A 20,746-nucleotide genomic window follows, 5' to 3' on the forward strand; every position below is an offset into this window, starting at 1 on the left:
CACCAATATTTTAAGGCATAGCCCATATAGGGCAATGCTGTCTGGACAGGGTTTGTCCGACCGGTATATATATATATATATATATGTACAGTATGTCCCTCACAAACGTCCAGCGATCAGAGCTGAGGATCTGGTCACATGACAGGGGGACAGCAGATCCTCCACTCAGCAGATCCAAGCCCAGCTACGCCGTTGTTATACTATCCATCTTGTTTTTAGTAAAAGTTGTGGAACTGTTGAGATTTGTTTTTTCAATGTCATAAACCACAAATGCTGAGATTTACAAGGTCACCATGTCCTGTGGTGAACTTGGCCCTTGTTTCAAAATGGTGTTTGAAAGTCCATGTTTATTATTATGATTTCATTTTTCAATACAAGATGGAAGTTCGTGCAAGAGCAAGGTGACGTAGAGTAGTAGCAAGACAACGGAATGACAGTGGGCCAGTGGGGTCACAGGAGGACTCAAGCAAGGGAATGAATGAACAGAAAAAGAGGAGATGAGAAAACGCAGTAACGTACGAAGAAAAGAGTTGGCTTTCTGGAGTTCCACAAACAAACAGCCATGTTGGATGAGAAGTCCAACTCCATTGTGTCCTGAGTTACCATGACAATATTTATATTATTAAAGGAGCCATGTCTGTCTGTCTGTCTGTCTGTTTGTTTGTTTGTTTGTCATGTTATAACTTGAGACCGAATTAACGGATTTCAATAAATCTAACTATGGTGGATTCGGGTAACTCCCGGGAGTGTTTGTGATCCCAAAAAAAGGCTTTTTGTAAAAAAAATATTATTGGTACATGGACACGTGACGTTGTTTATTGGCAACATGGAGAGCAACAGTTGGCAACACGGAGAGCAGGATCTCCTAGGAATTGGTTCACGAGTTATCAAGTGACCACTATAGTCGTCATGTGTGTGCGTCTGTCTGTCTGTCCGCAGCAAAACTACCCGATGATATCATCCGATCTTGATGAAACTTGGGTGGGAGGTTGATATCATGTTCTAGTTGTGTCCTGCCTAGAGTGAGCGTATTGCGCCCATTGTGGGCGGAGCCACGCCCGAAAAAGATGTCTTTTTAGGGGGTAATCAAGTTCAAGCTACATCTTCTCCGAGGGGTTTGGTGGAATCTGACAGGGGTTTCGGTATTTGGATAGGCCAATGTCATGTGTCTAGCCCCACGGAGCTCGATTTTTCGTTTTCTTTTTTTTCTTTTTTCATTATTTTTTTCTTTTTTTTTTTTTTTCGTTTTTTTTTTTTCATTTCATTTTTCACCGAATTTTCGGTATTGTGTAGCTAACTAACCTCATAACTGATTATACATTATTTTCTATCTCATTTCAAGGTCAGTAACCTTCGTTTTGACATTTCCGGGCCTGTTTCGGTTACAGTCCGTCCTTTGTCATTGAATAACGCTCGCTCGTGAACCATCGTCGTCTCCTGACTTGTCCTTTTTTTTTTTCTTCCCCCATAGATTAGCCATCGCAGCAAAGATTGGTATTTCCATCAGCGAAGCGACGGGTCTTAAATTCTAGTACAAAGGAAATGTGAGAAGCAGACTTGCAGAGAAAGTCGATTAGAAGAGAATAGGAACAGGAAATAACTTCTCAACACAGATATCATGGAAGAAGAATGAAAGCTTTTGTTTTTATCTGCTCTTGTGTAGGCGAGAGTTTGAAATTGGGATCTTTGGGTCCACACGCTGAATGTCCTCATCACTGCACCACGACTTCAATAATGCATGTTTTATAATATCATAAAATGATAATAGTGCAGCAATGGGCAATAAACTATATTATATGTTTACTGGCTTGGCATCGGCATGCTGATTGTGGATGTGTCCGTGTGTCCTTCGCCTGCGTTGATTTTGTGATGCATCACCGTCTCCATGCAATTCCAGGTAGCGTCTGCACTACAACATTACAGGATTTAGCAAGAGGATGGTAAGCCACGCATGCGCCCATAAAATCTGAAATATCGAGTTGTTTTTGGAGATCGTTGTGCTGAAAAGGGTTGCTTTTTTTAACGTTTTACTGCAAAGTGCAAGATTTTACACGCACGCTAAAGTAATCATCGTGTTCTTGACATGTTTTTGCAACTTCCTTCATACTATAGTGTTTGGAAGAGGTCCGGCAGGTGGGTGCTGAGGTGGCAAACCTACCTTTAGACTGTCTGGTCTGGGTTTGATTCCCAACCGGACTGTAAACAGTCGATCGGATTGGTGCTCCGCAGGCCACAGGTACAAAGTGTGCCGTCCTTTGGATGGACAGGAAGCTGGGTGTACCACCTGCTAGCATTGGTGGATGCTAAAGGTGCCAGAGCATGTCTTTTGTGAAGAGTAAGCTAGTTATCGTCAGTGCCCTGAACAAATTCCTGCCCAAATCATCCCCGATCGAATGTCAGGGTCTGGCCAGCTGGTTCCTCACGATTATATGCTTTCTGAGCCACCAATCTTGCCTTAATGTGTCATGGCATAACAAATAACTAGTTGTACTTGAAAGATAATTTTGATTTATATATTTTTTCTCTTTCCATAAATTATTTCTGCCTGCGCAAAAACAGTTAGAACTGGAACGGCACGAGGTAGAGAGCATACCTTTGCCAAGTTCAAAAGTTTACGTTTTGTATCCCACTGATAGGTCGGATCTGGATTCGGACCTAAACCAAAATCGAATCGGCTTGTTCTTGTCACCTACCCAACTCATCCAGCAAGTTTGGTCATAATTCGTCCACAACGTTTTGAAATATCATGTTATATATTGTTTTTGGCCCGATGTGAGTGAAGAACTAAATTTATGATGTCATCGGTCACATGGTCTGGTGGCCATATTGGATTGAAAATAAAAACGTAAAGAATCTTCTTCTCCAGAACTGCTTAACAGATTGATGCGAAACTTCATGCATATGATCGACTAGCCATGGGGAATATAGTTCAAAATGTACTTCATATTCATCTTTATTGATGCAATTTAGCCTTAATATGCACAAAAGTGGTTGTTAAATATCCTAATAATCTTCTTTTTTTTTTAAAGGAAATCACTCCAAGCGAGGAATGAAGCCACTCTAGGTGAGAGGCTAAGGGAAGGTTAGATAAAGATAAGGATAAAGCAAAAAAAAACAAGACAACATCGAAGACACAGGAAGTAGCAGAAGTCAGGTAAACGGCGATGAAAATGTTTGTGTTCTCCATTCAATAGAGCTACGAATAATGGTGATGTATGTGACATCATAGGGTGCATGGATGATACTGGTATATGGACCATAATAGTAGATGTTCAGTTTTTTTTGTATTTTTGTTCAGAATGAGTGCACTAGGTGAGACTATGCGCTCCACTGACTGCCATTCATGTTCTGATTTTGATTTTGATATACCATACTTTGCTACAGAGTGTCAGTGTTGCCGAAGCAGTTTCCTGACAAAGGTCATGCTGGGCGGTTTGCCGTCCCTCTCCCAGCAGTAGTTAAAGCAGCAATTTGTAATTTGTTCAGGGTGTCGGTGATAGCTCACGTACTCTTTGTGAAGGACACCAAGGGATCTTTAACCTCCACCAACTATTACCGGCAGATGGGACGCCAGTTTAAGGTCCATCCGAGGGACGGCGCACACATTGATGAATCTCCTTGCCTGTGAAACAGCAGGATGACAGTTTATAGCTGGGTCGAGATTCCAACCCAGACTAGACAACTCAAAGGTGAGTATGCGCACCTCCAGGCTATCCTGCCAGCCCCTAGAAATCCTAATTACTCAATTTCATCAATCCACACTCATGTTCCTGCATGCTGTGTTCCACTTGGAAGTGGATCACTAACCACATCGATGCAGGTAGCGGATAGACAACTGCTTGATTACGAGTTATTCAACTTCTTTATTCGCACTTTCAATTTTCTCTTTTGGCATCCTCCATGATGAAGCACACGCACTATTGTGTACAGGTTGGTAACATTGAACCTCGTGCATTTACTCACTTTCACATTACTCCATTCAGGCCTGGTGTTGGCTTAGCGGTTAGGGTGCCGGCTTGGGATCCTAGGATCCTGGGTTCGAATACCGGTCGATCGCTGAATTAACGCCAGGGGGGGTTGACTCAGCCTGTCATCCTTCCGAGGTCGGCAAATTGAGTACCAGTTCACTGGTAATTCCCTGGGTGCTGCAAGAGGCGACTAACAGGGTTGGCGGCAGGAAGGGCATCTGGCCGTAAAACATTGCTTCAAAAAGGGGACCACGGTGCCCCAAAAAGGCCAACCCCTGCTCTGCGGGGAAAAAATGGCTTCTGGAGGTGGTTCACATTACTCCATTCATACATGCACACCCAATCAGCAGCATCGTGTTCAGAAGGTTGCAGAAAGGATAGTTATAACGTCAGACGACTAGGCCTTTTTTCACTACCGCCTTCGCTTCCTTTGAATATCCAATCCCGGAAAACAAGCACATCTCCAGAAAAAAAGAGAAAAATCCGCAGGAGTCAGGTCTGCACGCTCAATAGCTCAATATGCTCATAAAATTGGACCATAACATCTGCTCTCGAAGAAAAAGTTAATACCTTCCACAGATGCCAAGTGCCTCAGATCCATCGAAAAGTCAATTGGAGTGAGCCGACACCAACCATGAAATCCGCAGAGGGACCAGGAAGCCTCCTATATCCAGCATCAGCCGAAAATGTCAACTTGGTCGTTTTGGCGAGATTGCCAGATCGGAACCTCCTCAATAAGTCAAGCAAACCCTGCAAGCCAAAGTATCACAGCAATGGCTCAACCGAATAGTTCCAATCTCCAGCGCAATTAACATTCCGAAGTTTGCTCTCTGGAAGAAAGCTGCTGACAGGATGATATGAAGGAATACCATCCATGCCGCAAAGCTCCAGCCATGGGAGAATGTGTCTTTCACCCAACTAACGAAATAACTAACTTAGATTATTTTCTGCAAGCCAAATAATGAAGATGTATAGAATGGAACACTAGTCTTAATGGTGGACGTGAGTGTCTTCTGCGTCGGCGAGCAGCTGTAACAATGGATGGAATCGACAACGTTGATCGAAGAATGCTAACGGCGATGGAAAGAAAAGGCGAAGCTGACGTTTTGGCATTGACCCTTTGTCGGAGCAAAACAAAGGCTCCAATGAAGTGTTAACAGGCGTTTTGTGCGGTGCAGGGGGATTAATCCCTGAAACGTAGCTTCTCCTTGCTTCCCAGGTGGTTGGCGTACTATGGTCAACGTTCTGTTGATTCTATCCGTTCGAATTTAGATGGATACTTTGAACCTTGTGAGGGCCTTGCTCTACCTTCCAACACCGACCGGAAGTAGGTTGCACCAATTGCGGAAGCATTTCGTATAATACTGGCAACGATTGGGTAAATGTAAGGCTAGTGTTGCAGTAATTGACAGGATTATAACCAATTTCAGAGTCGCGCATATCAGTTGTACCACGTGCACATCCCAGTTGTACCACGCGCATATCAGAGTTGTACAACGCACATATCAGTAGTACCACGTGCATATCAGCGTTGTACCACATGCATATCAGAATTGCAGCATGTGTATATCAGAGTTATACCATGTGCATATCAGAGTTGTACCGTGTGCATGTCAGAGTTGTACCACGCGCATATCAGCGTTGTACCACATGCATATCAGAATTGCAGCATGTGCATATCAGAGTTGTACCATGTGCATATCAGAGTTGTACCGTGTGCATATCAGAGTTGTACCACATGCATATGAGAGTTGTCCAATGCACATGTCAGAGATGAACCGCGTGCATATGAGAGTTGTACCGCGTGCATATCAGTGTTGTACCGCGTGCATATCAGAGTTTAACCACATGCATATGAGAGTTGTACCACATGCATATGAGAGTTGTACCACATGCATATGAGAGTTGTACCACATGCATATGAGAGTTGTACCACATGCATATCAGAGTTGTACCACATGCATATCAGAGTTGTATCATGTGCATATCAGAGTTGTATCGTGTGCATATCAGAGTTGTATCGTGTGCATATCAGAGTTGTATCGTGTGCATATCGGAGTTGTATCGTGTGCATATCGGAGTTGTATCATGTGCATATCAGAGTTGTATCGTGTGCATATCAGAGTTGTACCTTATGCATATCAGAGTTGTATCGTGTGCATATCAGAGTTGTACCTTATGCATATCAGAGTTGTATCGTGTGCATATCGGAGTTGTATCATGTGCATATCAGAGTTGTATCGTGTGCATATCAGAGTTGTATCATGTGCATATCAGAGTTGTACCTTATGCATATCAGAGTTGTACCACATGCATATCAGAGTTGTACCTTATGCATATCAGAGTTGTACCACATGCATATCAGAGTTGTATCGTGTGCATATCAGAGTTGTATCGTGTGCATATCAGAGTTGTATCATGTGCTTGTCAGAGTTGTACCTTATGCATATGAGAGTTGTACCACGTGCATATCAGTGTTGTACCGTGTGCATATCAGAGTTTTACCACATGCATATCAGTGTTGTACCACATGCATATGAGAGTTATACCACATGCATATCAGAGTTGTACCTTATGCATATCAGAGTTGTACCACATGCATATCAGAGTTGTATCATGTGCATATCAGAGTTGTACCATGTGCATATCAGAGTTGTACCGTGTGCATATCAGAGTTGTACCACATGCATATGAGAGTTGTCCAATGCACATGTCAGAGATGAACCGCGTGCATATGAGAGTTGTACCACATGCATATGAGAGTTGTACCACATGCACATGAGAGTTGTACCACATGCATATGAGAGTTGTACCACATGCATATCAGAGTTGTACCACATGCATATCAGAGTTGTATCATGTGCATATCGGAGTTGTATCGTGTGCATATCGGAGTTGTGTCATGTGCATATCAGAGTTGTATCGTGTGCATATCAGAGTTGTATCGTGTGCATATCAGAGTTGTACCACATGCATATCAGAGTTGTATCGTGTGCGTATCGGAGTTGTATCGTGTGCATATCGGAGTTGTATCATGTGCATATCAGAGTTGTATCGTGTGCATGTCAGAGTTGTATCCTTATGCATATCAGAGTTGTACCACATGCATATCAGAGTTGTACCTTATGCATATCAGAGTTGTACCACATGCATATCAGAGTTGTATCGTGTGCATGTCAGAGTTGTACCTTATGCATATCAGAGTTGTACCACATGCATATCAGAGTTGTATCGTGTGCATATCAGAGTTGTATCATCTGCTTGTCAGAGTTGTACCTTATGCATATGAGAGTTGTACCGCGTGCATATCAGTGTTGTACCGTGTGCATATCAGAGTTTTACCACATGCATATCAGAGTTGTACCACATGCATATGAGAGTTGTACCACATGCATATCAGAGTTGTACCTTATGCATATCAGAGTTGTACCACATGCATATCAGAGTTGTACCTTATGCATATCAGAGTTGTACCACATGCATATCAGAGTTGTATCATGTGCATATCGGAGTTGTATCGTGTGCATATCGGAGTTGTATCATGTGCATATCGGAGTTGTATCGTGTGCATATCAGAGTTGTATCGTGTGCATATCAGAGTTGTACCTTATGCATATCAGAGTTGTACCACATGCATATCAGAGTTGTATCGTGTGCATATCGGAGTTGTATCATGTGCATATCAAAGTTGTATCGTGTGCATATCAGAGTTGTATCGTGTGCATATCGGAGTTGTATCGTGTGCATATCAAAGTTGTATCGTGTGCATATCAGAGTTGTATCATGTGCATATCAGAGTTGTAGCGTGTGCATATCAAAGTTGTACCGTGTGCATATCAAAGTTGTATCGTGTGCATATCAGAGTTGTATCGTGTGCATATCAGAGTTGTATCATGTGCATATCAGAGTTGTATCGTGTGCATATCGGAGTTGTATCGTGTGCATATCAAAGTTGTACCGTGTGCATATCAGAGTTGTATCGTGTGCAATTCAGAGTTGTACCGTGTGCATATCAGAGTTGTATCATGTGCATATCAGAGTTGTATCATGTGCATATCAGAGTTGTATCATGTGCATATCAGAGTTGTATCATGTGCATATCAGAGTTGTATCATGTGCATATCAGAGTTGTATCGTGTGCATATCAAAGTTGTACCGTGTGCATATCAGAGTTGTATCGCGTGCATATCAGAGTTGTATCGTGTGCATATCAAAGTTGTACCGTGTGCATATCAGAGTTGTATCGCGTGCATATCAGAGTTGTATCATGTGCATATCAGAGTTGTACCGTATGCATATCAGTTGTAGTGGATGCATAATGTAAGTAAATGTTTGGAGGCCAGGATTTTTTGCATGTGGTTTAAGAAAATCTTTTACTGTACCGTATTGTTTTAAGTTTCCATCCAATCTAACAAATATGATCCATAACCATCGAAAGTGTCAATAAAGTCATTTTTGAACAAGAGCGAAGTCTTTGGCACACCATCGCAAATCACCAATCTTCCCACCTAAAACAAGGATTGGTTCCACCAGGATTGACCCAAAGGCAAATTTTGAGTTACATTTTTTCCCCGTTTTGGCCCTTGTGACCTGAAGTCCCCAGGCCTGAGGAATTACCTGGGGGTCAAATCAAAATAGTTGTTACATATTTTATGTGTTCCCCAATGCTGATTGCATATACAAGGTTTCATGAAAAAATGTTTTATGCATTTTAAAATGCATATGCAATGTTTAAATATTTTGTGTATTTGACCTTTTGACCCTACCCCAGGGTGTGGGGCCAAAAATGCACTGCTCTTTGCACCTTCGTGCCATGCGGTGATCATAACTACCAAGTTTAGTGAGGTTCTGCGCAGCGGTTTAGGAGGAAATAGCGTGCCGGACGGACGGACAGATGGAGCGCATTAAAATATTACCGGTTTTCTTTTTTTTCAAAAAGCACGGGGTAATAAGACACCATATACATTTTATGTACACCCAAAAGTGGCATCGTTTTGATTATCCCCCACTACCTCCTTCACCATCCTGTCTGCCCCATACATTCCCTCTCACAAACTTTTACTTTGTTCCTCCATCTCCCAAATACTCCCTGTCTCTTTCTTTTCTCCCTTCTCTCCTTTCCTTTCTTTTTTTCGACATTGGACTGACTCGGGAGATGATTCCACATTAAAAGGGGAAAATGAACAAATTTCCTCTCTTTCAGTTGGTAATTGACCTCCCTGATTCTGTCCCCTTGTCCTCTCGTCAGTTGTTCTTCAAATTTCAGCCAATCACCACGTCATGTCCTCTTCCTCTATCTATTCATTGCCACCTAATGTCCTCTTCTTCACTATCTATTCATTACCACCTAATGTTCTCTCTCATACCCGAACTTTCATACTCCTATTCAATATTTTTGTACACCGCTCCTTTCCTATGCCATCTCCAGACGCTGCATGATGTCATCAGCGGGTACCGAAGGGGGCCTGGCGATGACGTGCACTGAAAGGGAGTACTCAGTTTTCACTCCGGTTGTTACCTCCACCACCAAAGGTGGATGGAGGTTATGTTTTCACCCCTGTCTGTTTGTCTGTCTATCCGTTTGTGAACAAAATATCTCAAAAAGTTGTGGCTGGATTAGGACGAAATTTACCAGAGATGTAATGTATGTGACAAGTAAGAAATGTTAATATTTTGGTGAAGATCCGGACTCGGATCCGGCTACTATAATTTTTAAAGTGATTCTTCACCATTGGGAGATAGGGCCAAAAACGATACATTGCAGGATATCTCAAAAAGTTGTGGACGGATGATTTTGATTAAATGTGACTCTGTACTGTGATTCTCTGGTCTACCCTGGGATACAAAACGTAAACTGTCCACCTGGCGGAGGTATTCTCTTTACTGAGTGCCGTTCTTGTTTGTTTGTTTGTTTGTCCGGACGATATCTCAGTCATCCTTTGAGCTAGGAAGCTGAAATTTCGGCACAACAGTAAGCACGTGCTTTGGCAAAAACGTTATTTTTTGTTTTTTGATTAATCAATTAATTGATTAATTACTTAATCATTATCGATTTATCAAGGACTTACTCGTATTTATTTCCTTTCTCATCTGGGCAATATCTCAGGCACCTTTTGAGCTCGGAAGCTGATATCTGGACATGACAGTGACCAAGTAATTTGGCTATAAAGGGAATTTTTATTTATTGATTAATCAATTAATCGATTATTATATATTTTTCCGATGAATTATTTATTTAGTTGATTTTTAAAAAGTTACAGATTCGGATGAAACTGGTGATTTAGGTATGCTATTAGCCAATTGATTAAGAAATTCATGTGCTGCACTGCGGCATCGCCCCCCGGTGCTATCGGTGCCCCGGCATTGTCTCGCGTTGAAAAATGTTATTTATTTGGCATGGAGGTTGTGTACTTTGAATGTAGCTCTACTTGTTATTCTTATAGCCACTTGTAGCACCTCTACTCATGCTAGACCCCTTATTCCATTCCTCCCAAGTGCAAGTTTATTTACATTCCTCCCTCTATCGTTTAGCTCTTGGAGGAGCTTTTGTACACGTGTAGTGTCTATAAAAATTGAAAGAGATGAGCAAAAAGTTTGGGAGGTTATCAAAGATAAAGACAAGAAATTGAGACATTGTCTGGAAGAGGATGGGGGACGAGGGGATGGAGATGGGAAGGATGTCAATTTCATTGCCACAAAGACATCTGCACTCCAAAATTCAAATGGCCATGGATAGACATTGGCTACACCAAGGTGCAATCGCACACCTAACGTTTCTTTATTGTTATTTCGTATGGAGCCTGTGGCTGCTGGTTGCATCATTGCTGGAAGTGCCGCTGTGCCGCTGATGCAGTGCCCCGTTTTCCAGTGCTGATCTCAGAAGGATGATATGCTGAGTCAACCCACCTGGTGTTATTTAACAGCTCGATAGGTGCTCAACTCAAGAACCTAAGATCTTCTGCCAATCACCTTTACCATTAAGCCAACACGAGGCTGCACACCTAACTAAATAGCAGCGTATGTGAATACAATTGACTGTAAAAAAAACACCTTTCGACAAAAACAAAACACCTAACTGTAAAAAAAACACCAAAACTGTAAAAAAACAAAAAAAAACACCTTTAGACAAAAAAACTGTGTGCAAACAAAATATAACCATCTACGTCTGCAGACAAAATAGAGCAAAAGCATGTCTGAAATTTTGATGGCAGCAAGAATCTAGTTTGTGCTGTTTTCACACTTTAAATGCAGCGTACCATAAGTACACGGTGGATCCACAAGAAATATGCCTGTTTCGTCCAGTCTGACTTCTCAAGAGATGAAGGAAAAATGGGGGATAATAAAATCGTGAAGATGGAAATCGGGCATAAAAAGAGAGCGAGGACGTAGAAAGCGATGAGGGAGTGCGGTGAGAGGAGGCTCGGTGCGGGTGTGCATAAAATATCCTGGGTGCGCGAATTTTGGACGTTTCACGCATCGCTAAGACGCGTATTACGCAATAAAGCTGGCAAGCTGCGCGCGATTGCCATGAATATAGATGGAGCCTTAATCCCGCCCGCACTTCAAACTACTGTATTGAAATTATCCGGGCACACGCGGACATATATATATTTTTATTTTTAAACACTGTTCGACGTTAAAGACGCGTTTACGCCGAGAGCTGTTGACAGAGTCTTGACCGGATGATTTGCGTGCGCAGGCGCGCGTCAGATGGTCCGTCCGTGTGTTCCCAAAACGCGCACCTGCAGCCTCGCTCTGTCCGTCCTTTCCTCCGTCAGACCATGAGTGCACAACTATCAACGCCCACACACTTTATGTCCATGCACGCTCCACTTACATCGACGGTAACCGCCCTCTGCAGCCTGTAGGGTGGAGTTTAACTTCAATTGCGGAGTGGTGTCCCCTAGCCGTTTGAATCCCAACAGGTACGCTTGCTGATATTAGGGGCGCGATACGTGGTTTGATGTTTCAATATCTGCACACTCTGAGAGCTCCTTGTTCTCACTGTGCACCTGCGGCAGAGTGCCGTGAGCGTTGCTGCATCAATCTGTGTAGAGGGAGAATTGCAGGTAAAACCATCCTCCGCTGTCACGGAACGAATTACGTGTGGAACCTTAACATGAGGTCAATGATTGTTCGTTCATTACTCTCGCCGTGACCTTTAGGCCGGTGCGTGAGCATTAGTATGATCCCATCTCTTTGTTACTTGAAAAATCGAATAGTTACACTGAATTGGGAAACCAACTATTTGTGAGGTCAAAAGGTAAAATGTCAACTCAAGGTCAAACGTCTAAAATCATTCATTTTCATCTGAAAAATCATCAATTTCTATCCGATTAACCTGAAAATTAAAGCGCAATTGCATAGTGCTTCACTGAATTGGGAAACCAACTATTTGTGAGGTCAAAAGGTCAAAGGTCAACTCAAAGTCGAACGTCTTAAATCATTAATTTTCATCTGAAAATCATCAGTTTCCATCCGATTAACCTGAAAATGAAAGAGCAATTGCATAGTGCTTCACTGAATTGGGAAGCCAACTATTTTTTAGGTCAAAAGGTCAAAGGGCAAACTACTAAAATCATCAATGTTCATCTGAAAAATCGTCAATTTTCATCCGATTAACTTGAAAATTAAACTGCAATAGCATAGTGCTTCACTGAATTGGGAAACCAACTATTTGTGAGGTCAAAAGGTCAAAGGTCAAACTTCTAAAATCATCAATGTTCATCTGAAAAATCATCAATTTTCATCCTATTAACCTGAAAATTAAAGAGTAATTGCATGGTGCATCACTGAATTGGAAAAACCAGTTATTTGTGAGGTCAAAAGGTCAAAGGTCAACTCCAGGTCAAACTTCTAACATCATCAATTTTCATCTGAAAAAGAATTAATTTTAACCCAATTGACCCGAGCTTTGATTAAGATCCTCAATGTTAGTCTTAATGAAATGGACAATTTGATGTCCCCATGGAAACCTTTTCTTTGGGAGGGGGAGGATGTGGGTGGATTTTTATCTGTATTTTTTGTGCAAGTATCGTGTTCTGCACGACGTCTTTCTTGTTTGTCTCTTTGTCAACAGAATAACGAGACAAATAGGGCAGCAACAATAGCAAAAATTGGCACCGAGATTCATATTGTGAATACATCAGACGAGTACCACTTTGAGCTCACAAGGAAAAACATCCAATGAAAATTAGTGCATGATGATATTTACTCGCACCACAGTCATCGGTCGGCCAAATCCATTTTGCACTCATAACCTGGCAGGCAGTGCCCAAGCACGTATGCAAACTTTGAAGGAAATTGGACAATCAGTTTTTGATCAGGAAGTCAGAGAACATTCATCGTAAAATCAACTAGAACGACACTCGGTAGAGCACCCCTTGTAAAGTTTTGACTTTTTCAACATATTTCAACATACAGCTATTTGATCTTCATTTCAACAATATTGATAGATAAAGGTGATATAATATAACAAATATCATGAAACATTTACATTTTGTAGTCCATTGTATAATTTAAATAAACATAAATGCAAATTTCGCATGTGGAAAAAGTAAGTACACCCCATGAAATGTTTTTAAATCTTTTTAACATATGTGGACATATCAATATTTGATCTTCATTTAAACAGTATCTATAGATAGAGGTGATCTAATTGAACAAAAAACAATGAAAGATTGACTTTGCAATAATTTCTTCAACAAAAAATTAACAGAGATGCCATTTCCTTCAGTGGAAAAAGTAAGTACACCCTTGGCTCTAATAGGTGGTATTGCCCCCTTTGGCAGAAACAACCTCAAGTAGGCGTTTCTTATAACTGTCTACCAGTCTCTGACATCGACTGGGAGAAATTTTTGCCCACTCCTCCATGCAGAATTCTTTCAGTTGTGTGATGTTTGAGGGGTTTCTTGCATGCACAGCTCGTTTCAAATCCCCTCAACATCTCGATGGGATTTAGATCCGGGCTTTGACTTGGCCATTCCAGAACCCTCCATTTCTTTCTTTTCAGCCATTCCTTGGTGGATTTACTGGTATGTTTAGGGTCATTGTCATGTTGCAAGGTCCACCTTCGGTTGAGCTTCAACTTTCCGACAGATGGCCTCACATTATCCTCAAGCACCCTCTGGTACAATGAAGAATTCATAGTGGATTATATGATGGTGAGTTGCCCAGGCCCTGATGGAGCAAAGCTGCCCCAAACCATAATATTTCCACCACCATGCTTTACAGTTGGTATCAGGTTCTTGTGGTCAAATGCTGTCTTTGGTTTTCGCCAAACTTGTCTTCTGGTACTGTGGCCAAATAGCTCTACCTTTGACTCATCTGTCCAGAGCACATTGTTCCAGAAGTGCTGGTCTTTGCCTCGGTGTTCATTGGCAAACTTTAGTCTTGCCCTGATGTTCTTTCTGGACAGCAAAGCTTTCCTCCTGGCACACCTCCCATGTAGATCAAATTTGTGCAGCCTCTTTCTGATGGTAGACTCGTGCACTTTGACATCAACAGTGGCAAGAGCTACCTGTAGGTCCCATGATGACATTCTGGGGTTCTTAGAGACTTCTTTCAGCATATTGCGGTCTGCTCTCGGGCTGAACTTGCTGGGGCGGCCTGGCCTGAACAAGTTGGCAGTTGTTTGGAATCTTCTCCACAAGTAGATGATCTTCCGGACAGTCGAATGATTGATTTCAAATTGTTTGGAGATCTTTTTAAATCCCTTCCCAGACTCGTAGGCATCTATAACCTTCTTTCTGAAGGCCTCAGAGAGCTCTTTTGATCTAGGCATGGTGACGCCGCACACGTCAACAACAAAGAGCAAACCAAACTAAATGTCTGAGGTTTAAATAAGACAGGTTCCTCCAAGATCCTCTCTAACGATGTTCTAATCATTTGCACCTGAGCTGGTGCACCTGATTCTAATTTTAGGTATTTGAAGTCGGGGTGTACTTACTTTTTCCACATGTGAAATTTGCATTTATGTTTATTTAAATTATACAATGGACTACAAAATGTAAATGTTTGATGATATTTGTTATATTATATCACCTTTATCTATCAATATTGTTGAAATGAAGATCAAATAGCTGTATGTTGAAATATGTTGAAAAAGTCAAAACTTTACATGGGGTGTATTTACTTTTTCACGTGACTGTACCTCCCACTGATAGGCCAGATCTGCATCCGGACCTCAACCGAAATCTAATCGGCTTGTTCTTGTCACCTATCCAAGTCATCCACCAAGTCTTGTCATAAGTCATCCACAACTTTTTGATATATGCTATATATCGTTTTTGGTCCTTTCTCTCAATTATGAAGAATCACTTAAAAAATTAAAAAATTCTCGTGCCTGGATCCGGACTCAGATCTTCTCCAAAATCGAATAATTTTGTCGCTGTCACACACCCAACCTGTCCACCAAGTTTCATCTGAATCAATAACTCTGTGAGATATCGTGCTATATATCGTTTAAACCCGATCACTCAATGGTGAAGAATCAGTTTACAAATTCTCTGATCTGGATCCGCATCTTCACCAAAATGTAATAATTTCGTCCTTGGCATAAACCAAAACTGTCCACCAAACTTTGCCCGAATCCATCCATAACCTTTTGGGATACCCTGCTCTCTGACAAACAAGCACATCGACAAACAGACAGGCAGGAATGAAAACATAAGACAGACAGGAAAACTAACCCCGTCCATCTTTGGTGGCAGAGGTAGCAATAGTGACCATGGAAACAGCAATTTGGAAAATTTGACCTATCAAGTGTTTTGCATGATGGAATTTTGTGCTTAACAAATTTGGCTGATACATTTTCTAATTGCCGCCTAATAGGTGTTTCACATGTTTTGGATGGCATTGACCTTGCTTGACATTTGCCTAATTTTGACCAGATTTTATATACATATACTACAAATACATACAAATAAGGTGTGTAAGTTTAAATCTGATATCTTGAAAAATTCCCGATGTTTGGAAAAAAATATCATCAAAGAAATATCCAATTTTATTAAAATGGGATGAAATTGTTGTCATGGACACCGTTTTGTCTTTTCCACGTGAGACTTTTCGCAATGACACAAATCAAGATGAGCAGAACCTGAAAAAAAAAGATAAATTTACATAATTCATTCTATTTTGCGCTTTCTTAGCTTAGAGGTGGTTTACCAATAACCAATGGGAGGGCTATTGATTATGACTGGCAACTCTCAAGTGTTGTTGCAAAAGACCTTCAGACAGAAGGTACAATGGGGTCTATTTTGTTTTAGGGGACTTAGGGTTTGAATGTTGTCTTCAGGTTCTATGGGGTATAAGGGTCCTAGAGGGTCTTGAAGAGTCTTACGGTTATAAAGGGTGTAAAGGTTTAAAGGATATAAGTGTCTTAAAAGGTCCAAAGGGCATAAAAGGTCTAAAGTGCTCTAAAGGGGTCTAAAAGGTGTAAGGGCTCTAAAGGTCTACATGTCGAAAAGGTATGTTCCAATAGAACGTAATTAATAGACGTAGTCAAGGTCCAACTCATATTCAAACAGTACATAATTAATAGACATACTCACATGGGTCGACCAAGACTTCACGTCGACGAGGGTTCACCGTCCGCCTGTATTTTTCGGATACAGGAAGTATCCGAAATGAAGGATGAAGGATGAAATGAAATGAAGGATGAAATGATGAAATGAAGGATTTCGGATGAAGTGAATCGGTTGAAAATTGGCGATTTATGTGACCTTGACCTTTAACCTATTTACCTCAAAAAGAATAGGCTTCCAGCTTGTCACTACCTCTACCAGGTGGTGAAGTTCCGTGAAGATTGTAATAACAAATGTGAGCTGTAGGCGATTGACATACAAAAAGACAGACAGGTGTGAAAACAACCTCCGCCCAGCTTCAGTGACAGAGGTAACCATGACATCTTCGAACAGAAACAAAATGGCGGTAGTCATCACTTCCCTCCAGTATATTCTAGTTGTTCTAGTGGTGGTGCTTCTTCCTCCCCGTTGTCCCTCTGTCTCTTTATTTCTAAGAGGTTCCATGCTGAGCATTTTGTCCTGCGCATGAATCCCTTGAGGTGCCATCCAAGTTAGATGATGATGGTGCCATCCATCCATTTAGATGGCAGCGCCATCCAAGTGTGTGAAACCACTAATGTGAACCTATGATGATATATATTTGAACATTACGAACACGCCCTGCATGTGTGGTGGTAGACCTAGGCCTACATGGTTATGGTCTATGGAGAACTCTCCAAAGTTTCCTCCTCATTCCCCTTGTTCCAGTCAAAGATATTTCTGGTTGTTTTGTCATGTGGAAGATGGTAAATGTAGTTGTGTTGTGTGGTGGTAGATGCTAAAGGTGTTTGTCTTTTGTGGTGGTCGATGGTTAAGATGGTCGTGTTGTGTGGTTGTACTCGTAGATAGTAACATTGAAAAAATATGAGACCAAAGGTCAGGGTGAGCGGTGGGATGTGGGAAGGTGGTTTGGGGGATGGAGAGGAGAGGGAGAGGTGCCCTCATGGTGTACAAGGCACACAAAGAAGGATTAAAGCATCCATGATGGAAGAGACGTGAATGGACACCACGGATTGGATTGTAAAGGATCGTTTCGGTTTATTCTATTACTTTATTTTATTTCATTTCTATTTTGTTTAATTTTGTTTTATTTTATTATTTTATTATATTATATTCTATTTTATTATATTCTATTTTATTATATTCTATTTTATTATATTCTATTTTATTATATTCTATTTTCTGTTCTATTCTATTCTATTCTTTTATTTTATTTTATTTTATATTATTATATTATATTCCATTTTACTTTATTTTATTTTATTATTTTATTATATTCTATTCTATTCTATTTCATTTTATTTTATTATTCTATTCTATTATATTCTATTCTATTATATTCTATTCTATTCTATTCTATTCTTTTATTTTATTTTATTATTTTATTCTATTCTATTCTATTCTATTTTATTCTATTCTATTCCATTCTATTTTCTGTTCTATTTTATTCTCCTCTATTCTATTTTATTATATTCTATTTTATTATATTATATTATATTATATTTTATTCTATTCTATTTTCTGTTCTATTCTATTTTACTTTACTTTATTTTATTTTATTTTATTATTTTATTCTATTCTATTTTACTTTGCATTATTTTCTTTTATTATTTTATTCTATTCTATTCTATTTTATTCTATTCTATTTAATTATATTCTATTTTATTATATTATATTATATTATATTATATTCTATTCTATTCTATTCTATTCTATTCTATTCTATTCCATTCTATTCTAATCTATTCTATTCTATTCTACTTTACTTTACTTTACTTTCATTTATTTTATTATTTTATTCTATTCTATTCTATTTTATTCTATTCTATTTAATTATATTCTATTTTATTATATTCTATTCTATTCTATTCTATTCTATTCCATTCTATTCTAATCTATTCTATTCTATTCTACTTTACTTTCTTTACTTTCATTTATTTTATTATTTTATTATATTATATTATATTATATTCTATTTCATTTTATTTTATTATTCTATATTTTTTATTGTTCTATTCTATTTCGTTTTTTAATTTTTTTTATTGTTCTATTCTATTTTATTTAACTTTATTTTACTCTATTCTATTTTATTTTCTGTTCTATTTTACTTTACTTTATTTTATTTTATTTTATTATTTTATTCTATTCTATTTTACTTTGCATTATTTTCTTTTATTATTTTATTCTATTCTATTCTATTTTATTCTATTTAATTTTATTCTATTTTATTCTATTCTATTCTATTCTATTCTATTCTATTCTATTCCATTCTATTCTAATCTATTCTATTCTATTCTATTCTATTCTACTTTACTTTACTTTACTTTCATTTATTTTATTATTTTATTCTATTCTATTCTATTTTATTCTATTCTATTTAATTATATTTAGCCCTGGTGTTGGCTTAGCGGTTAGCATGCCGGCTTGGGATTCTAGGATCCTGGGTTCGAATCCCGGTCGATCGCTGAATTAACGCCAGGGGGGTTGACTCAGCCTGTCATCCTTCCGAGGTCGGCAAATTGAGTACCAGCTTGCTGGGATGAATGATCACGGTGTGTACACCATATCCCTGCGCTACGTAAGAGCGTGACCAAGGGTTGGCGTCAGGAAGGGCATCCGGCCATAAAAACATTGCCTCAAACAGGGAACCATGATTGTCATGGGGCCCGCAAGGCTAACCCCTGCTCCAGCAGGGAAAATGGCCTTAAAACGATCATTCATTCATATTTTTTTCTATTTAATTATATTCTATTTTATTATACTAGGGCATGCCCGTACTATATATATATGTAAAATTATATCCCCCCCCCCCTCTATTTACATGAAATGGTTTGGTCCATTCGCAAAGCCAAAGCGAACGGCTTGCGAGTACGGTGACAATCCCCCCCCTCTATTTACATGAAATGGTTTGGTCCAAAGCGAACGGCTTGCGAGTACGGTGACAATCCCCCCCCCTCTATTTACATGAAATGGTTTGGTCCAAAGCGAACGGCTTGCGAGTACGGTGACAATCCCCCCCCTCTATTTACATGAAATGGTTTGGTCCAAAGCGAACGGCTTGCGGAGTTTGGTAAAGAAATCGCCATAGCGTGCACAAACGCGCAGGAAAGCGAAAGAATCGCAAATTAGTTTTAATTAGTTTTAAAACATAGTTTAACGCCAACATAGTTTGCCAACGTGAAATAAATGAATACGCTCTCAAATGTGCCGTCCGAGGCAGAGTCTGTTCGGCACGTTCGGCACACGTGATAGCTCACTGCTCTCTGATTGGTTGAATCGTTTTTTGGACATAGCTCGGTAACTACTTCTCCGATTAATATGAAACCTTGAAAAGGCACATCCTCAGGTCCCCAGCAATATACCTGGCAAGTTTAAAGTATATCGGACCCGTGGTTGTCGAGAAACAGCGGTCACAGACATACAGACATACAGAGATTACTGGAATTATAGATAGATTATATTATATGCTATTCAATTCTATTCTAATCTATTCTATTCTATTCTACTTTACTTTTCTTTACTTTCATTAATTTTATTATTTTATTATATTATATTATATTCTATTTCATTTTATTTTATTATTCTATATTTTTTATTGTTCTATTCTATTTCATTTTTAAATTATTTTTTATTATTCTATTCTATTTTATTTCACTTTATTTTACTCCTATTATATTCTATTTCATTTCATTTTATTATTCTTTTTTTATGGGATATTGCCCGCCACAAAGCCTACAGGGGGGCCGGGCCGGGCCACTCGAGGTGGGGGCTACGCAAAGAAAACAAAAGCAGAACAACCGGCCCCTTGGATTGAAACAAGACAAATGTAAAAAAAAAAGTGTCTTCCAGAACAAAAAGAGCTGGGAGGGGTTAACTAGTCTGCTTCGAGATAACAATACCTCCACCCCCATTAAATTCTATTCTATTCCATTCTATGAATTATTTTCTATTCTATTCCATTTTATTTTATTATTCTATTTTATTTTTCTCTACTCTACTCTATTCCATTTTATTTTATTATTCTATTTTATTTTACTGTACTATACTCTATTCCATTTTATTTTATTATTCTATTATATTATAGTCTACTCTATTATATTCTATTCTATTCTATTCTTTTATTTTATTTTATTTTATTTTATTATTTTATTCTATTCTATTCTATTCTATTTTATTCTATTCTATTCTATTCTATTTTCTGTTCTATTTTATTTT

The 20,746-nt window shown here is 39.4% G+C and overlaps 1 protein-coding gene across 1 annotated transcript in view; it reads left to right on the plus strand.

The window, feature by feature from the left end:
* LOC137433836 (CUGBP Elav-like family member 4) overlaps positions 1-20,746 on the plus strand; it is a 577,562-nt gene that overhangs the window by 391,050 nt on the left and 165,766 nt on the right. Inside the window, 1 exon segment of the mRNA XM_078785224.1 lies at positions 11,231-11,259. Within this exon segment, the coding sequence (XP_078641350.1) occupies positions 11,231-11,259 (29 nt within the window).

This window comes from Myxine glutinosa, chromosome 10, assembly GCF_964187855.1.
Source record: "Myxine glutinosa chromosome 10, kmMyxGlut1.1, whole genome shotgun sequence".
NCBI classification, from domain to species: domain Eukaryota; kingdom Metazoa; phylum Chordata; class Myxini; order Myxiniformes; family Myxinidae; genus Myxine; species Myxine glutinosa.